The sequence below is a fragment of the Sphaerodactylus townsendi genome, linkage group LG07 (assembly GCF_021028975.2).
Source record: "Sphaerodactylus townsendi isolate TG3544 linkage group LG07, MPM_Stown_v2.3, whole genome shotgun sequence".
Lineage (NCBI taxonomy): Eukaryota > Metazoa > Chordata > Lepidosauria > Squamata > Sphaerodactylidae > Sphaerodactylus > Sphaerodactylus townsendi.
Window position 1 is genome coordinate 90,976,326 of NC_059431.1, and position 25,752 is coordinate 91,002,077.

The 25,752-nt window shown below is 39.2% G+C and overlaps 1 protein-coding gene across 1 annotated transcript; it reads right to left on the bottom strand.

Moving 5' to 3' along the window:
• Positions 1 to 765: 765 nt before the first annotated feature.
• LOC125437016 (RNA exonuclease 1 homolog) lies at positions 766 to 24,408 on the bottom strand. The gene is made up of 16 exons (XM_048504387.1): positions 24,164 to 24,408; positions 20,804 to 22,173; positions 20,341 to 20,433; positions 17,786 to 17,993; positions 15,697 to 15,839; positions 14,601 to 14,738; positions 13,917 to 14,040; positions 13,689 to 13,739; positions 13,380 to 13,529; positions 12,009 to 12,122; positions 9,953 to 10,020; positions 9,448 to 9,558; positions 7,532 to 7,647; positions 6,636 to 6,774; positions 5,393 to 5,513; positions 766 to 1,382 (listed from the first exon to the last, which is right to left on the bottom strand). The coding sequence occupies exons 1-16, from the start codon at positions 24,315 to 24,317 to the stop codon at positions 1,294 to 1,296; spliced, it is 3,189 nt and encodes a 1,062-aa protein (XP_048360344.1). The 5' UTR covers positions 24,318 to 24,408; the 3' UTR covers positions 766 to 1,293.
• Between the last annotated feature and the right edge of the window lie 1,344 nt (positions 24,409 to 25,752).

The window sequence follows — 25,752 nt, forward strand, 5'->3', positions numbered from 1 at the left end:
AATCCATCCCAGCAGATTAAAGGGTACTTTTGGCTTACTTTTCAACCTTTCACTAGCAGAAGATGAAGAGTTTGTATTTTTACCCTACATTTCTTAATTTACAAGTCCTTCCCTTCCTCTCCCCACAACAGATACATTGTGAGGTAGGTAGGGCTGACAGAGTTCTGAGAGAACTGTGACTAGCCCAAGGTCATCCAGCAGGCTTCAAGTAGAGGAGGGAGGAAATAAACCTGGTTCATTAGATTAGAGTCCTCTGCTCTTAATCCCTACACCATACTGTCGACACAATTTGTGAAAAAATTAACAAGCTACAAAATATTTTAAGTCTTTGCTCCTGCTTTCTTTAAAATACATAGGGATGCCATTTTTTAAAATGTATCCCTTGGCTTGGGAACATTCCTTTACAAAGTGATACTGCATGCATACATTTTTACCTTTCCCATTGTTTTAGAAATATTAAATGGTTATATTATAGTCAGTAACAACAGCAATCTGATACAAATGCTCATCATTATATAAAACAGCAGCAATAAAAAGTCTTCTCATAACTTGGGTGATATTGCAGGCCTCATAAATGTTTCAAGCAGACTGAAAGATTTGTGACGAGATTTATATAAACTAAGGCCACAGGCTGCTTCACAGAATTAGAGACGCACAGGGTCATGGATTTGACAGGAAGTGCCAGAGAACAAAATGAATGTATACAGCTTTTACAGTAATAGAGACTTCTGTTTTTTTAATCAGAAGAATATACAACTCTTTTCATTGCTGATATTAACTAAGTGCAGTTCAATACACAAAATCATATTTTTCTACCACACTATTTCAAAATTATACAAAATATGCATTTTTAACTTTATCTGCATACCTTCTAGAAAGATCCAGTAAATAAATGCAAGAATAACATAATTTTTTACCATTTGTTTGTCCCTAAGAAAGCTGGAAATAGGCTATGAGCTTTTACTTTGGCAGACAGCTGAAAAGCAAGACAGACCGAATATTTGCATGAAGGAAATGCACGTTTCATAAAAAATAAAATACAGTGCTCTTTCCAATAAATATCAGAATTTTTTCACTGTTTATGTTGGGATTTTTGAAAGCTCTTGTAATCATAATTTAAATAAGGAGTTTAACTGAATCTTCCTGCACAGCCTAAGAAAATATATACTTAGCACAGTTCTTCTCTGAATAGATATAATTACAGTGGCATAAAATTTCTTGAAGATGTTTTAATGGTAGTCATCTTTTGCTAATGATGAAGAAAAGCTGCATTCTGATAGATGTTTAGAGAAATCATCTTCTACCTTTATTGTCTTCTCTCACTTTCCAAAGCATCAACTCCATACAAGCAGCTGCATCTTCACTAGAATCATGTCCACCCACTAGGAAGAACAATATTGGTGCACATTATTTAATAGTCTATTCATGTTGAAACCCAATATTTAGTAATTGAAGTAACAAACACTTGATTTATTCACTTCCCTTTTCAACTATATATGGAACGTAGTAAAGGGAAAGTGGTCGTGTGTGTGTTTAATTACTAATGGACAAAATGGATATACATAAATACTAATTTCTAAAATCATGTCAAACAACAACCCAAATCTGTCTTGGGATGAGGTATTATGCTTAATTTGTTCAAGGATGGCCAATAGGCATCACATGGATCTCACTTCTCAAGTAATTTTAACTCAATTCTGGCATCCCTACCAAGTTTTCATCAATACACTAAATAGCTCTCCCAGTTTCACTTGTAAGGAAAAAGAAAAAAGGGAAATGATTGCTTATTAATACCTTGTTTCTGCAGGGAAAGATCATTGGTCCAGCACCATTGTGAACTCCCCTCAGAATGCATTAAACACAAGGAAAAATTTCCCTCACTAAATGTATGTGTACTCTAGCAAAGGCTATTAATCTGAGCCCTTAGGGGATATGGCGGTATACTAAATTTAATAAATAATAATAGTAATATTATACACTCTAGTGCACTGACAAATAAGAACGGTGAAGAGACCAGCGACCAATCTGTTTCTTAAAAGGTGCAACAAAGGTGAGTTTAAAAAATCAGTGCTTGTCCTTTCACAATACATGCTTCTGCATGGCCCATGATGAAGGGATCATGTGGTGTGAATCAGCCTTAAGTATACAGTTTGTGAAATCTGGTGGCCCTGCTCCAAGGAAGCTGGAAAATGGCACATACCCAAGTAAGAACTGAACAACCTTTCACAGCCTACTCTCATCATGGCAGATTTTAGCAATACTGTGCTTTTAATTACTCACAAAAGTTGTGTGCTTAAAGGTTTCTATACGGCACACCTTTCTCACTCATGTAAGCCTACAGCCTACTCTTGTCTTTGATTTGTAAAACTGCACTACTGTAGTGGAGCTGTACCCTTGTTACATGTATGACCACAAATTTGTTCACAAATTCTCCATCACCATTATTTCATTGGAGTTATAAAGAAAGATAAAAGGTCACTATGTCAGTGAGGGGAAGGAGATATGTACTGTTGAAGGCTTTCACGGCTGGATTCAACTGGTTCTGGTGGGTTTTCTGGGCTGTGTGGCTGTGGTCTGGTGGATTTTGTTCCTAACCTTTTGCCTGCATCTGTGGCTGGCATCTTCAGAGGTGTATCACAGAGAAAAGTCTGTTTCACACTGAAACAGACTTTTCTCTGTGATACACCTCTGAAGATGCCAGCCACAGATGCAGGTGAAACGTTAGGAACAAAATCCATCAGACCACGGCCACACAGCCCGGAAAACCCACTAGAACCGGAAGGAGATATGTTTCTGCAAGAGAAAGTTAACTGAAACAAATGATTTGTACATGAAATGGCATGTAGAAACTAATGGAGGAATGAGCATTGACTGCATGTGCCATCTAGAACTACTGTCAGAAATATTGTTGTAGTTCAACTACCATGAACTTAACCATTAGAATCAGCAATATGGAAGCTACCTTAAGTACTATCATCACTATAGCTATAGAAACCTAGTTGCTACCTGCTTAGTTGGCAAGAGAATCAAAAGCAGGCTATCAATAGATAGGATAATCTATTGGGGGGATACACCCCAGGTACACAGAAAAATATGGCCTCTTAAGTTAATGAACAAAAACATAACTTAGCCTAATGCTGACTAAAAATGTTCCAGAAACATGTTGAGGGTGGGGGACAACACCCTACTCAACCCCTTGAGATTTTATATAATCCTGGAAGTAGAGATTTTGTAGTGTGGGCATTTCTAACCCATCCTCATCTTTGTGGGATCCCAGCTAGCTCCCGCTAAGCATTTAATAGCCTGTCCCAATCAATAAGTTGAAAAAAAATGACCGCTCATAACCGGCAGATGTACAGAAAGACTCCTTCCTTCACCTTCAGGGGGGGTTTAACACTTCTCAAAATTGTTTGGAACAGGACTGTAAAGGGAATCCTCCAAGACAAAAGCAACACAGAGATCTGTCCAGCAGCAAGCCTCTACCCTCCCTACAACCTAATAGGGGGGAGGAAAATAAGTGGAGGGCAGGAATAATCAGTTACACACATCCAAATCTCATTTCCCATCCTTTCTAAAATATCCTTTTAAACAGTGGTTCTCAACCTTCCTAATGCCGCAACCCTTTAATACAGTTCTTCATGTTGTGGTGGCCCCCAACCATAAAATTATTTTCATTGCTACTTCATAACTGTAATTTTCCGATGGTCTTAGACGACCCCTGTGAAAGGGTTGTTCGACCCCTAAAGGGGTCGCGACCCACAGATTGAGAAACACTGCTTTAAAAGGATACAGTCCACTGGGGCAGAATCATTAGCACTGGGAGAAGCACTTTACAAAAGTACATTTAAGTGGCAAAGAGGTATACCATTTAAAACCTTAAATAATAAATAACACAACTAAGTAACTATTACCCAGCAAATAAGCATCTGCAGCTTGTAAGCTTCAGAATCCCCTCACTAGCTTTGAAAGTGATGCCTCCAGGAAGCCATATTCTATGAAGGATCAAAGCAGGACATTGCTATTCTCAGAGTGCTCTTGGGAAGTGATAGCAACCTGCTCGGAGCCCTGCTGCTGACAAGTTATCTGGAGCTGCCACAGCAAGCAATCCTGTCCCCCACTGCTTTAGCATAAGCATAAGCATAAGCATAAGCATAAGCATTTTATTGTCATTGTGCACGCACAACGAAATTTACAGCAGCATTCCTCGATGCACACAATTTCAGACTCATACAATTTCAGACTCATGCAATTTCAGACTCATACATCATCATCCTCCACCCATCCCTACATAGCCCCAAATACATCAATATGAAGCAGCGGAGTTTAGCATAGCCACAGCTTTAGGAGCAAAGGTCTTCTGCCATTAAAATATTGGGTCTATTTTATCCTTAGGAGACAAAGAGTGATAGGTCACTCTGCTACCCAAAAACGATTTTCAGTGACTGGACAACTTTGATCAATCCAGTGTAAAATAAAGAGAAAGGAAAGTGAATGATGGATAAGGTAAGGAAGAAATGAACAGGAAGAAGAGCACAAAAAACAAACAGGAAGGTAGAAGAAGCACAAATTATTTTGTTTGCTCCCTCGTAACCTCTTCCCCATTCCTTGTATTTGCTTTATTAAATATTCTCAATTCCTCCACCTCAGAGCCAGGTCATGTAAACATACTGTCTAGAGAATGGGCAATGGCAACTGCATATGGGACGTCTCATACCATTGCTTTTTCAATTGAAGAACAAATGATAATTGGAGAACCTCTCCAACAAAGATGTGTTAATTCTAATTCTTCCTTGTCAAATTAGAGCTGTTTCACACATATCCACTCAACCTAGAAAGCTGCAGACATAACAGGAAATACAGCATGATTTATGCCAATCAGACACCACTTTCTTCCTAGGAATAATGCCACAGCAAGGAGATCAGACTGTCCAGATCAGGTGCCTGGAACTTGGTTTCTCCTTCTTGGCCTGAAAGAATTTGGATGTCAGGTGCTTGGAACTATAGATGAGGACAATTTTCTTTTTATGACATCTTTAATATAATTTGAGTGACTGGTGGTGTTTTAGAATAAATCTGAAACAAACAAATAACTTACTAAAACATCAAAGTATTACTTGCATGTGTGAAGGGTTCACTGACTGCACAATGACTTGGATCCAATGAACTGCCAGTAGAAAGGACTGGCAGTCAGTAATGTTGTGCCTGTGGACTGCAGGATCCAATTCAAATCTCAAATGCTGTAAGTTTATAGCATCTAATTCATATAAGGTGAATGGACAAAATGGTCAATTACTTGCTTAAATCTGAAAACAGCAAAACTTATTCTGGCCACTTACTGGTTCTTTACTATAAATTGTACAAAAACAGTGTTCATTTTTGCAAATGTTCTCACCATCATCCTGAATGATTCTTCTGAGATAATCAGCTATTAGAGTTCTAAATGCTCGTTTATGAGGGAAACCTAGACGATGAGGAAAAACCACAGATGTATCCACGATATTACTGTGAAACAGCTGCAAGAAAAATAAAGCGAAGTGACTCAGTGGCACTTCAAACTATATTTTGTTCTTAAATTGTCTCCTAAAATATTCCTGTGGTTTAAAAAGCTACTTCTCATGTAGCTGCTTTTCTAATACCACATTTTGACATGGACCACTTTTACAGCTTGGCTTGGCTTCTTTACAGCAGCACTGTTTTCAGGAGTATGCACATGATGTCCTCTATTTGATCTGCTTCTGTGTTTTCCCCTGCTTTCCTAAGTCTGATTTGCTATGATCTTTTTAGGAAAACAGCAGTCTTGGCAGCTGTGCACTTTTGAAACTCCCTTCCTAATCAGAACTATTTGCCTTGCCTCAGCCCCGGGAGCGTCCATTTCCTCTCACACACATAACTAGAAGATGTTCTTGGGCTTAAAAAAATCAGAAACCTCTAGATCACCAAAGAGCTATCACACTGTAACAATTCATTCCCAAACTTGACTAGTTTCCAGAGTGTTATCTGGTGAAACAGATTTGATTCCCCACTCCTACACATTCCTGCTGGGTGATTTTGGGCTAGTCACAGTTCTCTCAGAAGCCTCTCAGCCACACCTACTCACAAGGTGTCTGTTTTGGGGAGGGGAAGGGAAATGAGTTGGTAAGCCCTTTTGAGTCTCCTTATATGAGAGAAAAGGGGGTATAAATCCAAACTCTTCTTCTTCATTATAGTATTGTAGCAATCTAGCTAGTCCTGTTTTATTAAAAAGTCCTCTGGAGGAGTGCGGAGAATACTGGCCATGATGGGTTGAAGCAGTTAAAATGCAGGAGAAACTGCTGTATGGGGACTCTGTTCCCACGGCTAATGCCCCTGATTTCGTAGCAGCAAGGAGAGATACACAAGAACCAATATGAAATTTTATATAAAGTATAGACAATTACATCTCAAATGTATAGCATAACATAACTCACAGTGCCACCCTAAACAAAGTTATGGCCTTTGAAACACATTGACTTCAGGACATAGAAGGGATTCCTCTTAGGACTGCGCTGTTGGAATTTTTGATCTGGGAAGCTTTTATTTTAAAAATGCAAGCAGAAAACTTTAGAATATTTCTAACAATTATTCTTTCAAGATCTTATTATTCTGTACTAATTCACCTTAAGAGCAAATAAACCATTCCCTAAACCATGACCAATTAAAATTGTGTCTGCACTGAACAAGTTTAGCAATACTGCCTGAACATCTTTAACTGATATTGCAGTATTCTTCATGTCCTCTGCTGTTACTCCAGAAAATCTAGGAGAGATTAAAGAAACAAAAAAAAAAGCATTTTAGTGCGCAATTAAAGCAGAGAAATTACAAATTCAGGTCATTTATCTCTCAAGATCAATTTGACCTGCGGTCAATATTACTAAAGGATTTTCAGTGACCTATAACTGGTTTTAATATTGCCGTATTTTCCTTTAAAACTTCAATTTAATAAGTTAATAAAAAGAAAGACACTGGCTAACATTTGTTCTAAAACACTAGTTCTGAAACTGAGGGAATCCTCTTTCAAAAGATTTTCACATATACAAATATACTGAATCTTGCGGTGCACAAGCACCAGTGACTAGGTGCTATACTGGTCTTGTATATTGGTTATTTACCTAGCCCAAGTTGTGTACACTGTACAGCCACGCTGCCTGAACAACAGTATCTATGTTTCAATATGTTTTAAAAATCAGATATTTATAGGTGCTTTAAGTTTATTTCATTTGTCCACCTTTTCTCTAATGTGAAACAGCACTTAAGGCCTCAATGTACAAAAGTCTTTTAAAAGTAACTGAGTAGTGCACAAAGAATTGCCAAAGCAAAAAGAAGCAATAGTATCAGTTGGAAAATGACACTGGACCAGAGCTAAGGCTTATGATCACACTGTCATTTTATTGTCGAAGGGTTTCACGGCCGGATTCAACTGGTTGGGTGGGTTTTCCGGGCTGTAACAGACCACGGCCACACAGCCCGGAAAACCCATCACAAACACTGTCATTTGTTTAAATTACTCACATACCTACTGTTATAATCTATGATTTCATTATCGGGTTTCACAACTTTATCATAGACAACCTGAAGAGAAGGATCAACTACCGACACTCTGGAGAGTTCCAGACCACGTGTTGTGTAACACTAAAAAAGAAAATACATCAAATCGAACATTTAATCATTAAGTTAACCCAGAGAATAACTATGAGTCAAGTTTTGGCACAGTTCTGAAAAGATGCTATAATTTTGAAACAGTGACAGATGTACAACTTTTACTCTTTTGTTTTTATAAATCCTCCATGAAGTATAGATCAAGTAGGAACTGTTTCCAACTTTTAAAATCTGTTGAATACATAGTACAAAGTTATAGCAGAAACAGAATTATAATGTCAAATTTGTGTTGGAGCAGTAAACAGTTGTTATCCGTGGCTAAACATCTTTTCCAACCTGCAATGTTCCAAGATATAATTTCCAAAGGATTATTTATCGCTTTCTCTGATTGTGGCTTTGTTAGTCCCATACTAGGTGTCACCTGTATTTCTGGCAAAATGGGTTGAGTAGTATCATCCAAAGTGTGTGAGTCATTTGGTCTTTTCCTGGTAGATATATCAGATCCATGGTTTAAAAAGGGGCATCTATAATTAAATCCAATTGACTTGCATGATCAGTGAAGATGTACCCACTTGATCTCTTAACACTGGGTCACTTCTTAGATTTTAGCTGAATATTGGAACCCTTTTCTTTTCCTTTCGGTTTAGATATATCCTTTTGGTAGCCAGGCGGAGGAATTTTGTTTCAGCTCCAGCAATTCTTGAGCCCAAGATTTTCCATCATCCAATGCTGCAAAAGTGTTACCCAAAATTTTACTAGGGTCCAGTCCACATTTATCTTGTATAATTGGTTTACACTGATTCTGCTCCTTGTAAGCTCTTCCCACTTTTAAAGGAGGGGAGTTCAACTTAATAAGTTCTTCCAGTAGACTATGATCCATATTACCCTTCCCTTTCCAGTGAATGTCACTGACACTTGCTTCTCTGTTGATTCTTGAGTTGGTAGTTGGGAGTCTGAAGGGGATCTTTTCCTTTTCGCATTTTGTTCCAACAGTGATGGTTGATCTATTGTGTATAAATGTATAGAACAGAAGACTCTGCTCTCCCTATTATCTGTGTGATTTAGTTTGGTCCTACTGAGTAGAGCTCGTGGTTTCAGTTTCTAGTTCTTGCATATTAGCTAATGCTGATGGTTGTAAGAGGTGCCTTTTTTGAAAATAAAATCTATTATTCTGGACTAGCTTGTCTCTGCTGAATGGATCTGAGAATGAGTGCCTGAATGCTCCAGCTGAATCTCTTGTGTAAACAGAAACCCCACTAAGAAGCAAACAGTTTGGAGGCAAGCAGTAAGTGCATAAAAGCCCCTAGTTTCTATTCATTCCTCTATCTGAAGTTAAGTAGCATCAGATGTTAGGCAGGCTTCTAGTCCTTTTAAAATTTAAAGGGATGGTAAATGCCAGCTAGCACCTGTCTGGCAAGACCAGCTTCTTCTCTTTCTTTCACTTCCTGCTCCTGATGCCTGGCATAAGATGGAGAAACAGTTCCAAAATTTCAGGACATGAAAAAAGTCCTGAAGAAGTAATGAAAACTCCAGAAATTCTGTGATAATGAAAAACATGTCTTCCCCAAAATGCAGATCTTAAATCAATAGTATTTTTTTTAAAAAAATGCACCCTCGGATTTGTAGAGACTAGTCCGATTAGTTAAGCTGTACTGGTAGCTGAAGAGGAGGCACATGTCAAATCATCATGTACCCACATAACCAGCTTTACTAACTGGTAACTATACTTCCGAAGTGCAAAAGGTCACAAATGATGTTAATTATCATTAGATTGAATTGCCAAAGAATCAATAGTTTTTTTTAAAAAAATCTGCAATGAATCTTATACTTTACCATTTCACAGTCTACTGCAAATACACCATGATTTCCATCAAGTGGAGGTGGCTTGATGAAAGTCTTCACAAATCCATCTATATTTTCCTTTCTTCTATCATGAACATGTAGCTGCAAAATAAAGATTCCAATGCTATATTGTCAATAATTAAAACTTAAGCCTTCCTTTTCTGGGAAACGTTACATGACAACGATTAGTATTTATAGTTAATTAAAGTGAAGTGTTCAAATTATGTCTCAGACATAACCCCTGTAGTCTTACAGTCCTTGTAACAGCCTTTGAAGTTAAGAGAAGGGCTAGATGTAAATTGTTGGTTTGGCTCTTCACCATCATGGTGAAAAAGGAAAACAGTTAAACAGAAATGTCTAGGGCCTAGGCACACAGGTATTCCTAAACATTTCCTTTTTAGAGGTACACAGCTGCAACGATACAGAAACCAAAAAGAAACAAAGGGAATAATGTTTGGCAAATTCTGAAAAAATGGTGCTGTAAAGTAACCCCTACCTTTGCAACTTGGCACCCAAGAGACCCAACTACTCCCTCACAACAGCTATACCGTGATTCCCAACCACCTGTGAACAAAACATTAAAGGCATATGATTTCTTATTCTTAATGTTAATACATTTATCTATTCTAAATATGAATCTATCAATTATCATGTTCAATGAGTACATTGTTTAAAGTATATCAATTTTTTTAAAAAGTGAATTCCCAGATTATTTATTTATTTTTACCCCACCCTTCCCCAAGGGGCTCAGGGTGGCAACAACATGTTAAAAACAAATACAATAAAATCGTATTGAATAAATTAAAACAGGATACAATATACAGTATACAAGCAGTGATAAAAGAACTAAAACCAGATGGCTACTTGCAAGTTCAGTAGTCCCTCCCCTCCCTTTCCCCGGGAGACCAAAATAGCTGTTAGCCCAGCTGGCTGTTAGGGAAAGCCCAGTGGAATAGCTCTGTTTTACAGGCCCTGCAGAAACTACTCAAGTCCCGCAGGGCCCTGATCTCACCTTGATAAATAGAAGAAGAAGAGTTTGGATTTATATCCCCCTTTCTCTCCTGTAGGAGACTCAAAGGGGCTTACAATCTCCTTCCCTTTCCACCCTCACAACAAACACCCTGTGAGGTGGGTGGGGCTACAATAGATACATTAAGGGTTAGCTTTACCCTTCTCAATCCAAAGAAATTTTACTTTTGACTCACATTCTTGTCCATTTTCTCTCAGGTCTCTACATATGGCTGGAATTCCTAGAGTCCAAAATCCTTTACTTGCCCATTTTTTTTATTGGAAAGAGAAATTCCCACAGACTGAAAGCCAAACTTCATTTGATGATGTTCCCTGATTTGAAGTCCTAATATATAATTTGGTCCTTAAAAGTACCTGTGTCTAACTCCACCTGTGACAGATGATTTGGCAAAAACAGGGAAGACAGACAGGTTCCTATACTATGTTTCAGCTCTTTCCCTCCTGAGTCCTAAAGTGGCTCAAAGGAGAGCCATTTTTAATTGAAAAGAAGACTAGGGGGAACTTACATTCCAATGGATGGGGGCAGACTTACTTATGGAGCCGACACAGCCTTGTGCTGCCGTGGGTGCCCACCCCACTGGTGCAAGGGGCAAATACGCCAGCGGAGGGCAAGATACATAGGTAGGTGCCCCTCAGCCATGCCACTGCAAAAGTTGGAAGTCTCAGCTGTGGCAGAGTGGTGCTAGTATCCAAAATAGACACCAGCATGGGGGGCGGGGAGCAGGCCAGGGTGTTCCTGAGGAGGGAGCTGATATTGGTTGGCTCCGATCCTGGGTCTGCAGGCAGTTGTGCCACAGCTCTAGCTATGGACTTATGCCATCCTTTTGAGTGGTGTAGGTTCACTGTACTCAATGGAGGGTTTCCCAGAGGCCAGGAGGGTTTTTGCTGTTTTCTCCCTCCCCACAGCTCCAGAAAGCCCTCTGGAGGTGGCAGGGTGGCACAGGGTGGCATTGTCTGGATTGGGCTGTTAATTCCACTATTCTTGGATTCAAACTATTTTGTCTCCCTCCTACATCTGCATTTTTAGACAAATTACACACCTGGAATTCTAGTCACAGAACATAGCTTGGCCCTCACAAAGTACACTAAGTTAAAGGTGGGATGTCTGTGTTTGAAAGTACTGTAGGAAGCCAAGTGAGTCACAGAAATAACAGATGTATAAATGCTACATTTTTGTTGTTTATGCATTCGAAAGTCAACGACTCATTCAACAAAGGATGTATAAGCAGAAAAATTATGTGTATTTCCATCCTTCATGTTAGTTTAAAGCAGAGGTCTGCAACCTGCAGCTCTCCAGATGTTCATGGACTACAATTCCCATCAGCCCCTGCCAGCATGGCCAATTGGTGGTGCTGGCAGGGGCTGATGGGAATTGTAGTCCATGAACATCTGGAGAGCCGCAGGTTGCAGACCCCTGGTTTAAAGAGTAACCTCTTATCACTGTTTCAATATATATTTCTATAGTAGCCTCTCAGACAATAGCAATTCCAAATAGCGCGGAAGAGGGGAAAATTTATTTTTACCTTTATGCCTCAATATTCTACCAGAATGGTAGTTACATTCTTCTTTCCGGACATGGTTCCCTGATGAACTCACACGATACATTTCTCCACATCTACAACACACTCTTCTAGAAGCTGAAAGCAATAGCATAAGTCAGTGTCAAGTCAAATTGGAATTCGGCTGAATTTTATTTGTTTACCACTGAGTGAGTACACTGCAAAGATTAAATAGATTTTAGTTAAGGAACCAATCTAACCTACTGGGTAGAAAAGGAGGTAGACAGAAATAGTGAACTTGTAGGGTTAGAGAGATAATTTTTTTGGCATTTCTGAAACACAGGAATAGCATTCTAGAAACACATGAGGAAATAACACTTGGCAGTAGTGTAGCCAGGTTCTCTGTTGCCACCGGCAGGGGATGCGGAAGGTAGGATTGCCAGATCTAGGCTGGCAAACTCCTGGAGATTTGGGGATGGAGTCTGGGTAGGTCAGGAACTTCAGTGGGGACCTATGCCTCAAAGTCCACGCTTGAAAACATACCTTTTCTATAGGAAAACTGATTTCTATAGTCTAGAGATGAGCTGTAATTCCAGGGCCCTCCTGGAGTTTGTCATCCCTACTTAGCAGAGAAAAGATAGTAGGCACCGTGCCCCCTCCTCCCACAATTCCAATCTGACTAGCTTTCTTTATGCTGCTCCCTGCAGGGTTGTCTTCTTTTATACTACCTATGCCAAGACACACTTACCCTCAAATTATTTTATCCATAAACAATTGTGAAAAGTTTTTCTGCATTTGTTTCTAAGTTATGATAAAGCTCCTACGAGGCATAATACAGATCCAGCCACAAAGCACATTTCTGTGAAAAAACAGCAAATCATCCAAGTAGCTCAGCCAGACCATTGAAAACTAGTTCACTTTTTCTACATTTATATATAGTGAGTAAAAGTTAGCTGGACTATATCCATTAGCCATTGAAGCGTAACATGTCCAATTAATTTTTCACTGTTTTCTAATTTCTGTACTCCTGGCTCTACTGCATTGTTTACTGTATGTCTCAAGATATTTCACTATATTGTTTTACACTCTATAATCTGTCTTGAGTTTCAATGAGAAAAGGACTCTAAATGGACTCTAAATAAAACAAAAAAGGACTATAACAAATGAAGAATATCCAAGAAAATATCCAGGCTAACCTAGAAATATATCTAACTTTTTTTGTCATTGGTATTAAAAAATAAATTTGCAATATAGTATCTATGAAGCAACAGAATATGGTGAATATAACCTTTAATTAAATACTGTTTTGTTTTCCTAAAAAATACTTCCCAAACTCCTCGTTTTCCTAAAAAATACAGTTTCTTTAACTGCATCATTTTGCTGTCATTTACTCACAGTCATATACAGGTGGTTTAGTACTGCCAGGGCATAACATAGCACTACCAGGTTTCTTAGGATTTGGTTCGGGATAGCCATTTTCCTTCATTTGTTCTTCAGTTAGAGCATAGTCTTTTAGAAGTCTGTAGAGAGCAATTCCTGTAAAATCTTAAGTACATAAACAATTTTTAACAGCTCTGAAGAGCCATCATACACGTATTTTCACATCTCAGATGTTAAGATTTAAGTTTATGGGCAACCATCTATGAATTTTCACAAGCTCTTAATTTTTTTTTAAGGAAGGAAACAACAATAATATTGTTTTACCATTTTTTTCTTCTTGTTTTCTAAGGCCAGTGGCAGTACTCAAATTCTGACCTACATAAAACAAAAATTAGAGTTATCTCCCAAAGCTACGAACACCTTACATTCCCAAGCAAACTGATTTTTACAATCGTTGTATGTCATTTATAAGTTTTTATTACAAAGAATTTAAATTGTTGCATTTGTCAATGATAAAGAAACCAGTAATTATTCCAATTTTCCTTCACACACAAGTCTTACCATCTGATGACACTCTGCCATGATCCCTCAGTTTTTTAAGTGTTTTCACAGCTATGTTCAAATACATATTTTTACCACCACAGCGGTCATATATTGCCTTTTCTTCTGCCAATGCCTACATTAAAAATAAAGTTAATATAATACAATACATACTGCAGTGCAGAGGAAAATGAAAGTATCCCTCTCCCCACAAGCTGTGGACCAAACCAAAATCATCCCTTAGCTTGTCTGATAGCTATATTTTTCAATAAGCTTGAAGTACCCATCACAGAACTCCCATCACCTTGCTTGGTTTAGTCCTCAATGCATTTGTCTCCTAGATGCTTCATTAATAAAACGGTATGCTTTTCTTAATCACTGATTAGAACAAGGCTTTAAGCATTTCTTCTCAGGACAAATTTGAAGCAAATATTCCAATCATTTTTACCCATAAGAAAAATGAACCAAAACGTATCAGTAGGATGAGAAAAGAAGCCAAAGCACTAGGAAGCAAAGAAATTACTATAGCTTAAACTTCAGCTTGTACTTCATGAAAACATTGTCTAATAGCTTATTGACAGAATGACTGAATCTCTTAGCAATGAGACAAGTGATTATTTTCTTTATCCATTAAGCATTTTGTAGTACATGTAACTGCTTAGAATATTTATACTGTTCTTCATAATAAATGCAGACCTTTTTGAAAGCTTCATTTACAGTTGCAGAAACTTTAAAGAATTCTTCCACAAAAAAATTGATATATCGTTGCCTTATGTCATGTGGTACTTTAGATCCAAGTTCTGGAACAACAGAAGACCTTTTCCGACTTGACACCTGAAATTGTATTTTATATTTATATTTATTTTTAATATGGTATGTGTAAGGGTTTAAGACATAGAGCAGCATTATTTTTAATATGCCTCTTTATTATCACTACAGACTCTCATTGTCCCATCTCCTACTCCAGCTGGATAATCAAGGTGCTAGATTTGCCTTAATATCTATAATACTTTGGCTTTTTTGGCTATAACACTACTGTTTTTTTAGTGTATTTATGGAAATTGTATTTATGCTGATTTTTATATTGTACACCGCCCAGAGCCCTTCGGGGATGGGGTGGTATATTAAGTCAAATAAATAAATAAATAAATAATTTTCCTGTTCAAAATAAAAAAGATGTTAAAGTTACAAGCTAACCAAAAACAATGAGGCAACAATACATTTTTAAAAGTTTAGAGCAGATGTATATGGCACATTCATTTAGTTCACAAAAGCAAGTGAAGAGTGTGGACAGGAATACCAAAAAATTTGCTGGTCTTTGCATTGACATCGGTCTACACATTGCCTTAATTTTTTTAACGATCTTCTTGAATTTACTCACCCAGCTTCCAAGGGATAATAAGTTATCATAAATTTAAATATATGGAAAGGCAGCCAATGCAGTTAAAGGTGAAAGAAAAGTCAACCCTTTCATGATCCTTCCAAAAAGTTTTGTATAAAATTCCTCTGGACAACACCCCATCCACATTTCCAAAGTTCTCTTCATGCATATTTAGTCATTATGTCTTTGATAGATATTAATTTTCTGCTTTAACCTATCACAAATCGGGAATAGTGAGATCAGAAGCAGAGTCCCTTTTAACTAAATCTAACACAGCAAAATCAGCAAGAAAAATAAGGTAAAACAAAGATAGGCACTGCAAATTTCATACATAAGTAAATTAACTATTTACTACAATGTGAGTCCTATGCAGAAGACATTTGCTCAGTAGTAAAGGGAAAAAAGTAGTACCTTAAATGGCACTGAAGCAATTCTTCTGACTGAATTATTGGAAAGCCTACATGGCACTGCTGCCAATGTACTTCCAGGATGTAGTACATTCATGTGACTGCTGCTTGTTCCAACTGGCTGATCTTTGAACACATTTAAACGAACTGAAATAGATAAATATAGTTGCTTGAAATACAGTTGTTTGAAAATGATGTTGCTTTCCAACATCATTAATCTTATGTACTCAGATGTGAAATATTTTCTCCACCGTCTTTCAGTGGTGCCGATTATGGAATAGTATACTTCTGTCCATTGACTTTCGTCAATTTGAGAAATTGGCCAATTGCTTTGAACAATTTACGATACCTTGTTCCCTTATAAAGGCTATGATGTTATTTGCCTTGAATTTATGAATGGTACTTTTTCCTTATTAAGGATTATGATGGTATAGATAACAGTGACCTTTGAACACATGATTGTATATTAATATTGGATATTTAGATTGATGGTTTTGCACCTTTGAATTATATGTTCACTCATACAGAGTATGTTATGACTTAAATACAATGTTAGAAGTATTTTCTTGTCCGTTCTTAGCTGGCAAATTGTTGTGTCTTGGCCAGACTGCCGCTCTCGTTGAAAATATATCAATAAAGCTCAATTTCTTGAAATGCCAATTTTGTAATAGGGAGCTGAATCCCAATGAGATACAGAAGTCGTGGCATGCCAACCATATGGATGAAATAATTTTCATGTGTTAACTGATCTATGCAATGGGTATAATGGTTTGTCACAATTGTCATCTGATTTCATGAAAGGTTGCCCTACTACTGCTGGACCAAGCAGTTAATTCCTAACAGCTGTTCTTATACACAAATTTTCCTTGATTTTTGGAAGCAACAGAAACCCTGTGAGTTGATAAGTTATCTTTATGGCAAGTAACAACAATGAATAAAGCTACAAATGTCAAAGCTATTCTTGGTAAACCAAGACTAATTTCACCATGATTATTTCAAGGCGTCTCCCTTGTTTTGCTAAGAATACTAGGTATTGCTAATTGTAAAGTATATATTTATCTTTCCTTACTGTACCTTGTTCAGCTAAAATCACATTTTGTTTTTTTCCCCAAAAGGATAAGATATTTAACATAGCAACAACATAGCAACAGTTAAGGCATTCCTCTAGAACTAAAACAGAGGAGCAGGTTACCCTATAAATGATAAGACTTCTAAGCAGTGGTGTAGCGCCAAGGGGACAGGGGGTGCGAAACGCCCCAGGTGTGCGCCCCTGCGGGGGTGTGGAAGGGGCGCAGGGCACACAAGTACCCCAGGCGCAGTTCCCCCTTGCTCCGTCCCTGCCTCTAAGTGAAATGTTCTGTGCAGAAATGGACATCATTTGCAGCCTTTGAAGGCAAAGCCCTGTGGGGGAGGGCAGTTTATAAAGTTAATAAAATGAAAAATACTCTCTTTCTCAATATTAGAAAGCAATTACTAGCCCCAAGTGCTTTGGTTTTGCTTACCCCCAATCAAGTACAACAGCAGTAAGAAATTGGCTTGGGGGTGTGTGTGTGTTCTTATTTATGCATAGATTAGTGAAGTGGGGACAGATGGGTATACAATTTATTTTATTTATTTATTTTATTTATTTTATTAGATTTTTATACCGCCCCATCCCCGGAGGGCTCTGTTCCTAGCATACCTATAAATCATCTCTCAGTGACTATAAGTAATGAATGCCCCTTTCAAATATTTGAATGATCAGGGAACAGGAATATCTTTCTGTTAATGAGAACTTTCAGGCTTTTCATGGCCAACTGGCCATGCTGGCAGGGGCTGATGGGAATTGTAAACCATGAACATCTGGAGAGCCACAGATTGCAGACCCCTGCTCTAGACCAAAACAGTAACTGCCTAATTATCTGCATATTTGAGAGCACAAGTCACAAGAGTATGTTTCATGGGGGGGAGGGAATAGGAGATGCAGCACTGACTTCAAGACTCTTCTCAGGTCATCTCAAAGAGCAATCAGGTTGAAAAGCAAACTAAATCCACTCAATACAAACACAACCTTCATTAAGGCTAAGAAACTATTTTGTATCAATTGATCATACCCATGGGTTCCATGTTTTGAATCCGAGTAGTTGGTGTTACTGTTGCACTTTTCTTCGAGCTGCAAGTCGCAGCAACAAAAGCTTGACCACTTTTAACAGCAGCCATTATTTCCACTGCCTGCTGTTGCGCTTGCAGGATTCTGGAATGGTAAGTCTGTTGTGGAAGAGGTGCCTTAAAAGGTACAATTATTTCTTTGGTGGCATTAACCTGGTGAGAATTAGCAGAGAATCGTTTCAGCAAGTATGATACCATGTTTACTATGTACAAGTTCAAAATTAAATCTAAAAACTGAACAGAAATATCTTCCAGAAGATAAACAGTTCATAAAACAGCTGGATATCAAGTTCAATTTGATTTTAATATATATTTAATTTGGTTCAATCGCAGCCAGACTGATCTGCATCTGACAATCTGCCTTTTGGGCTAATTTACAGTTTGATTTCTCATCACACGGTTATATAAACACCTGAAGATTGTGTAAATTTTTCCCCTTGAAATGTTCCAAGTATTTAGGTGACATGAAAATTCTCTTCAGTTTTGTAAACAGATGGATCAGTTCCATGTGCAAGTTCATACTTAACACCTTTAAACTAAAAAGTGTTTTACGGTTTAGAAAACACTTAGAATTATCCTAAGAACACTTTATGTGGAGTAAGCTTCACTGAAATGAGTAATATGATACTGACAACTCCATCCAAAGGGGCGGGGGTTGGATCGACTTCTAGATGTGACACAGGGGTACACCAGTGAATTCATCCTCCCCAGGTCACTTATTCTGGTGGAGGGGTGGAAATACCAGTGGGTAGACCAGGGGTCTGCAACCTGCAGTGCTCCAGATATTTGTGGACTACAAATCCCATCAGCCCGTCAGCATGGCCAATTGGAACATCTGGAGAGCCGCAGGTTGCAGAACCCTAGGGTAGACACTGAAGCCCCTGGGGCACCCGGATGAGCACTGTGTACCACACCATCAATCCTGCACTATCACTGGCCCTGTTGGTTTAGCAGGGGCATACTGGAGGCATTCCTGTGGGTGAAGCCAACAATAGTCAGCTTCCATCTGGGCTTTCATGCTGTGAGCGCTGCAACTCCATGGAGGGCTTTCAGACAGCTGGGGAGGGGTTTTTTGTTTTTTTTCTGCCTCCCCACACTGGCTGAAAGCCCTTTGGAGGCAGCATGGCAGTGCAGCCATGGCACCATCTTTGGCCACCTTGGGCTTTGAGTACGATTTCTTTAGATTTGTCTTTGTAGCTCTAAAACAGTCTCTCAGAAATGTTATAAACTTCAGCACCTTTAGAATGTATTTTGCTATACCGAGTAAGTAACCATCTCAGAATACAGTAAAATGGCTCTTTATTGGATTATTTTTAAAAATATTGTTTAGAATTTGTGAATAGCCAAGATTTCATTTTTACACAAAACGTTCAACATGTGTACTTTCTTATCACTGTGTCAACTTCAGTTTAAATAAGAAAGTTGGTAAATCCAACTACTAATCTATATATATAAAAATCTAACAGTGTGTTTGTGCCTGATGGTCTCCCTCAGAAGCTGTTGGACGGATCACCCCCAATTTTTCACAGGACGTCCTTCCCTGTTGCGGGCAGGTAATTGGACCTTCAAACCACCGAAAGTCCATACCTGAGCCAGGTAAAAGTCTTTTTCCTGGTGCACCAGACCATGAAGCTGGCTGTGTTTAACTGTCACCCTTAGAATGTTCATGCAGCCTGTCTGTTTGTGGCCTGAGGGATTGGTATGAGGGCTTAGAATGTTCGTGCAGATGGGCAGAGATGAGCAGTGAAAACAGTAAATAGGTAATACTGTTAGGTAATACGAGTGGAAGTGAAACACATACACACTTTGCCGTGTGAGATATCAGGTGGGGTTCCCCCCCTCACACGCGGAAGTAACTTTCACTCTCTGTGCCTCACCCACTGCTACCACACAATACACATCCAGCTCATCCTCACACACCTCACTCTGCCTTCCCTCACATCCAACCATCACTTACCCACTTCCTCACCCATATTCGCCACAGCTCTCTTTTACTAAAAGCAAGCTGGAGTTTGCCTTTTTCTTCTAAGAAAATCCATGGGGTGGGGCGAACCAACACTACCAGCTCCATTTCTTTTGCACGTGGCCCTTTAAGAACCCAGGGAGCTGGCCTTGATCTGAGCGCCTCACCACCCTGCCTCTGCTGCCTGACTGGGATAGCCTGCTTGCCCCAGTTCTGCCTTACCCAAGCCAGGACTGTGCGTGTCAACCAGCCTCATGGACAGTGGGATTCACAATCTGAACAGTTCCGTTGTGGAATGGAAAGGGTTACCTTATACTAAAAAAAAAGACAGCACCATATAACGATGTGCATTGAAAAGGGAAAGAGGGATTCCTTTTGACCACCCCAAAAGGCTATGCTGCGGATCATTGGACCTGCATGGACATCTGTGTGGGTTGCGGACTGTGATGAGAAGGACAACTGCCACAGCAACGCGTGGCTGGGCCTGCTAGTACAATATAAGAAAAAATTCTCATGACCTCTCAGATGAAAACTTACATCAAATTTTGCAGTGTGTGCAATTCTTCTCTTCTGTCCAAGAAGCATATTTGTCTTTGAAACAGAGTTTGCTTCTATTTGCACTGCAAATGCCTGTAAAAAAACAACCATCTCAAGATATTCCTTTTAAGTACCATAATTTAAAAATAAAACATAAATGCAGTATAAGGTATTATTTTCAACGATTTCACTTCTATTGAAAAGGGGAATCAGATTGAAATTTTTACCATTACAGAACACATTAGTGAAACAAGAGTTAGTTTCTCTTCATATATTTACTGCTAGCTTATATTTTCTGGGTTCTCAAATGATTTTCATTTCATAAAGCAAAACTAGATTGGCACCCCAAAATACAATGAAAAAGTTTTTTTAAAATAACCAAATGTACATGCAACAGGAACAACTCCTTCCTTCCCTACCTCCCCCCTTCTAAAGGTCTTCTACAAATACTGGTGAAAGATACCTGCTTTGTTAGTTTGTCTTTTTGTGCTTCACGTTCAACAAACTCATTAAAAAATTTTCGACATTGTTCCACAGTATCATCAGAATGTTCTGCACCTTCCTCAGAATTGTCTTCTTCTGAAGAGTCAATTACAATTACCTCCTCATTTTTGACATTTATATAGACGCTTTCATCATCATGCTTTTTATCACAGCTTTCAGATAAGGCATCTTCATAAAAAGATTTTTTTTCATCCAAATCCACAGGACTGCTCTGCACGTTATTTTGCACTTCATTTTTTTTATACAGCTGCATGCTCCCTAAGTGATCAGGTGATTTTTTGGAAATGTCTTGCAACAGTACAAATCTATCCTTTGAGCTGTCTTCACAACATGTTTTAGCGTGGGTTTTGTTCAGCAAAGTTTTCCAGTTGCTCATCTGCTCCTTCATATTATTTGTTTCATTGTTCACAGAGATGTTCACAGAATCCTGCTTAAAAGTTTCTCTGGCAATTTCATCCTTCATCTGAGAGTGTGACAATATATTACGTTCCCTCCAAATATGATGTTTTCTTTGATCATTGGGATTACATTCTTCATTCAAAGTGGTCACTTTTACATTTGGAATGTAAGAGTTTTCGTTTGTTACAGATTTTATTTCAGTTTCTTTTTTATCATTTTTGTTAATATAGAGAGCAACTGTGCTACCTTCTGCTCTCCTTCGCTCTATATATGAAGACTTTGATTTCTCTGAGCTTTTCTGAGCTTCTGCAGTACTTTTAAAACTCAATTCACATTCTTCCTTCTTCCATTTTTTGCAGGACTTACTTATTCTTGGTTTCTTTGACATTCTTACTGGCATAGTATCTATTACAAGCGTATTACCATCTGATTGCTGCAGTTTTTTTTCAAGTTTTACTGGAGAAGAACCTCTTGATCTCTTACTTGGAAATCCATATCTCTTTTCACATGGCAACTTTGCTGATTCTTGCAAATTTCCCCCAGGGAACATTTTTACTTTTTGCCTGTCATTTCTATCCTCTTCTTCCATGGAAGACCTAAGCAGACCAGCAGAATAATTAAGCAATGGGTCATACTCAAGATCAGTGACCAGACAACTACAGTCAATAATATATTTATTGGATTGGCAAGAGTCCTTTGAGGTTGAAATGGCATGAACTTTATCTTTTGTAGAAGCACTCCTAATTTGACCTTGATCAAACGAAGAAATATTTCCTGTAGGGTCATTTATTGCAGGTGCCAAAGACTGTTTACAGTCAGCTTGCACCAAGTTATCATACAAGAGCTTCTTTTCTCCTTCTTCAACTTCAGTCTTAAATGACTGAATGGTTTCATTGATCCTTTTTAGCTCTTGCATCTTGTCACCCAGCCCTGTTGATTGGAAGAAAGTTATATAATTCTGAAATGTACTTAGTCAATGGGTTTACCTATGTTTTAAAACCAAACATTAAAGCCTGTAGTTCTGTTACATACCGAATCACTCAAAAAGGCATAATCATTTACAACATTAAATTAAGTGGTCAGACTACAGGATACAAATCTGTAGCCAACATAGCTTTCTAGTGTAAGTTATGTTCATGAAGAATAATTCAAATAATTGCTACTGAATCAATGTGAACTAATGATTTCAGGGGCGTCAATATATTAACTCCTACAATTACAAAGCTTTTAAAACTAGTAGTACAATATAGTCACACCATTGTAGTTAATCTTGGTATGGCTTTTTGTTGTTAATGTAGCTCACTCAGAACACTACATTTAAATATATATTAAAATGTTGATAGTTCCCACTTGATTTACTATAATAACTGTTGATAAAAGCACTAAGCTATTTTTCCTCTTGTTCAACCACATATGATTCTGAGGTAAACTTTCGATTTAAAAACAACAAAGAAAATCCTATTTCAAGTGGCTTTTAACCTAGACATTAAGAAAACAATTTTATTTATTAATATGATTATTGGAATTGCCTCAAAAGTAGAACTAGTAGAAGTGGAGAAGTCACTCTAAGCACCTCTGAAAAGAAACATGTTTGAAGACCATAAGGTCCAACTCCTCTTTAAGATTTCAGCCAGAAAGGCAAACATGACAAGAAACAGACCTTCCTGCACACTGAAGCAAAGTTTATTGGTCAGGGTGTTTTTATTTTTGCAGTCATGAGGCCAAGAAACTTTGAATACCTGAGGATACCATCTTACACAAATTACACTGGAGACAACAGGCTATCACAAACAGGCTGCTAAGAAAAGTTGAAAGTTGTGGGGGGTGGGGGGAACCAATAAAGGAAGCCAGTCTTCAGTTTGCAAAACTTGAGCAAGGGTGGTAAAGACAGACTATTTTGGAGATTATTAATTCATAGCATCTTCAAATTATAACTCACAGATACCAGACCTTGGAGCTGGTACAAACCATTGTCAACAAAACTTGGATACCAACAATGTAGAGCTAACAAGTCTACTCAGAATCCTAATGATGCTTACTCCTAGGAAAGCGTCCTTACTAGGACTACACCCATTGAGATTAGCAGAACCTCTGCATAGCTTTGCTCTGAGAACAATGTACATTTGGGAGAGCTAATTTTATTCGATTAAAACCCTTTAAACAATTGGAGCAGGGAATAGGGACTGCTTTCCAAACAGAAAGTAAGCGCACTCTGAAAGAATTTGCACGTGTTCGAAAGCGCCCTAAACCTCTGGGGCAGGGAACCTGCGGCTCTCCAGATGTTCAGGAACTACAATTCCCATCAGCCCCTTTCAGCATGGCCAGTTGGCTATGCTGAAAGGGGGAGACGATTCTGGTATCTGGAAAGCCGGGATTCTATCTGGGGGGCTTGCAGTTCTATCTGAAAAAACCGAAATATTTCCTGAACATCTGCTTAGCCGCTGTGTTCCTACGCCATCTAGAGGCGACTGCATTCAACAAGACTCCAGAGTATAAAATACGAAAAAGGGCTATTAAGCTGTTTGTGTCCGAATTTCACACAGAATGAGACTCGCATTCTAGAAATGTTCTTGGCCGAAGGGTTTGTCAATCAGAACAGGACTTACTTCCATTTTTGCCTGAACAAGCCAAGCTTTCCCTTGGCAAGGATACCGGCTCCGAAACTATTGCCTAACAAATATCGCACAAACGCATGGGCACATGTACGGTGTCAAGTGAGCGCAAACCCACAGATCTCGGGGCAGGGGGAGATCACAACAATGTTCTCTCCAGGGCACTGGGTGCATATGGCCAGACAGCCGAAGTCATATAGATGAAATGCAACCGGTGTCCGTGTGGCGCCTTCCTTTCATTCCTGCATTGTACCCCGCCCCCCCCCGTGTTAAATACCAACCTTCCCCCCACCCCTCCCCACACTCACTCGGCGAAGGGGAGCCACTCAAGGGCTGCTGCTGGGCGGTGGGCGGCCCCCTCCAGCCCCTGGATATGTGACTGTACTGGCAGTAAGGTCGCCGGCACCCGCGGGTGTCAAAGGGACAGTAGAAGCGCCTGAAGAAACCGGCGGGGCGCAGCATTTTTCCCTCTCCGCCCACGAGGAGAGCGCAGAAAAAGGCGGGCAAAACGCCGCGCGCGCCCTCAAGACATTCTCGCGCGGCACATGGCGGTAGTTTGAAGAGAAAGGCCGCGTGCCACTGCTGACGCCTCCGCCCGACGCCACGACCACGAGGCATTTGAAACCCGAGCGCCTTCTGGCGTTTAAGCGGAGAAGCTCCGCCCTCCTACCCACTCGGGGGCGGGGCCTTCTGTTCCCTACGTTGAAGTGATTATTCCTCGCTGAGTAGCCCGCTTATTGTTAGAAGGAAAGGCAGGTGAGTTATTGTTAGAAGGAAAGGCAGGTGAGTTTCAGAGAGTGCGACACTTTCCTCTGATAGGGGAGTGTAGTTTTCCATCTTCGATATGCATGCTTGTAAGAAAGAGCTGTTTTATAAAACTTGGGACTAGTGGCTGGGTCTCTGTGGGATTTAAATTATGTGTTTAGCTGTAGGTGTTTTGAATGTAACAAGCAAAGCAAAGAATGTGTAGAATCTGAATGGACTGCCTGTGTGTTTATACAAACATGACTTGTTCCTGATACACACACACACACACAAAATAAGCATAGTGTCCAGTGCTCATGTTGTTGGAATGTCTTCTCTGTGCAGATCTTGTCTATACTTGAGCTTTGTATGGCAACATCACTGGTGGACCATGTATATTTAATTGTTTTTGCACTTCTCCCCTTCTATCCATGCTTATGTTTAGAATGGGAAATGGGGCACCTAGTTTCTGTTAATTTTGCCTCAGATGTATCTTATTTTGCCTCAAATATATCGTATCTCCAGTATATTTGAATTGGAAAATCTGGGTGCATAGTGTAATTTAACAAATACTCAAATTTTGAAACTAGGCAAACTAAATTTGATGAATTATATAAACTGAGTAAATCTGAAACATTGTATTTATTTTGCATCATTTCTTCTGCAGTTTTTATTATTATGTACCCAGAACAGAGGCATAGCTAGGGAAAATGGAGCCTGGTGCAAAATCTATAAGAGATGCAGCAGCATGGAAAATGCTTAATTAAATCCAAGAATCCAGTCTTGTCAGTTTCACTCAGGTTCATCATTCTTTCAATATATGACTGCTGCTAATTAAAAAAACCCCAGAAACTACTGTATTTTTATTTAGTTTTGCTTGACTGTATTGTTAAAGTTGGAGGCCATGGCCAGGGCAAGCAGGCTGTGTCGTCCTTGCTCAGCACCTGGGCTCCTCTCCTTGGTCTCCTGCTTCCTCTTGAGTGCCTGTGGCCCCTGGCTCCTGAGGAGGCAGCTGACCAGGTCCTTTAGTGTAGGCTGGTCACTCTCCTTCCAGTACAATCTGTCCATTCCTCTTGCAGAGTTCCATGCTCCATCCCAGCACCAGTGCTGAGCTGAGCCCAGCCAAGCAAGCACCTCTGGCTCCATGGCAAGG

What these genes read in the sequence shown, in the direction of transcription:
- LOC125437016 (XM_048504387.1), bottom strand. Translation starts at nt 24,317, where the DNA reads ATGCTGCGCCCCGCCGGTTTCTTCAGGCGCTTCTACTGTCCCTTTGAC. An exon ending in TAAATGAAGCTTTCAAAAAG is followed by an intron (nt 14,041 to 14,600) that starts GTCTGCATTTAT and finishes TTTTTAATGTAG; the next exon opens with GCATTGGCAGAAGAAAAGGC. An exon ending in AAAACAAGAAGAAAAAAATG is followed by an intron (nt 13,530 to 13,688) that starts GTAAAACAATAT and finishes TATGTACTTAAG; the next exon opens with ATTTTACAGGAATTGCTCTC.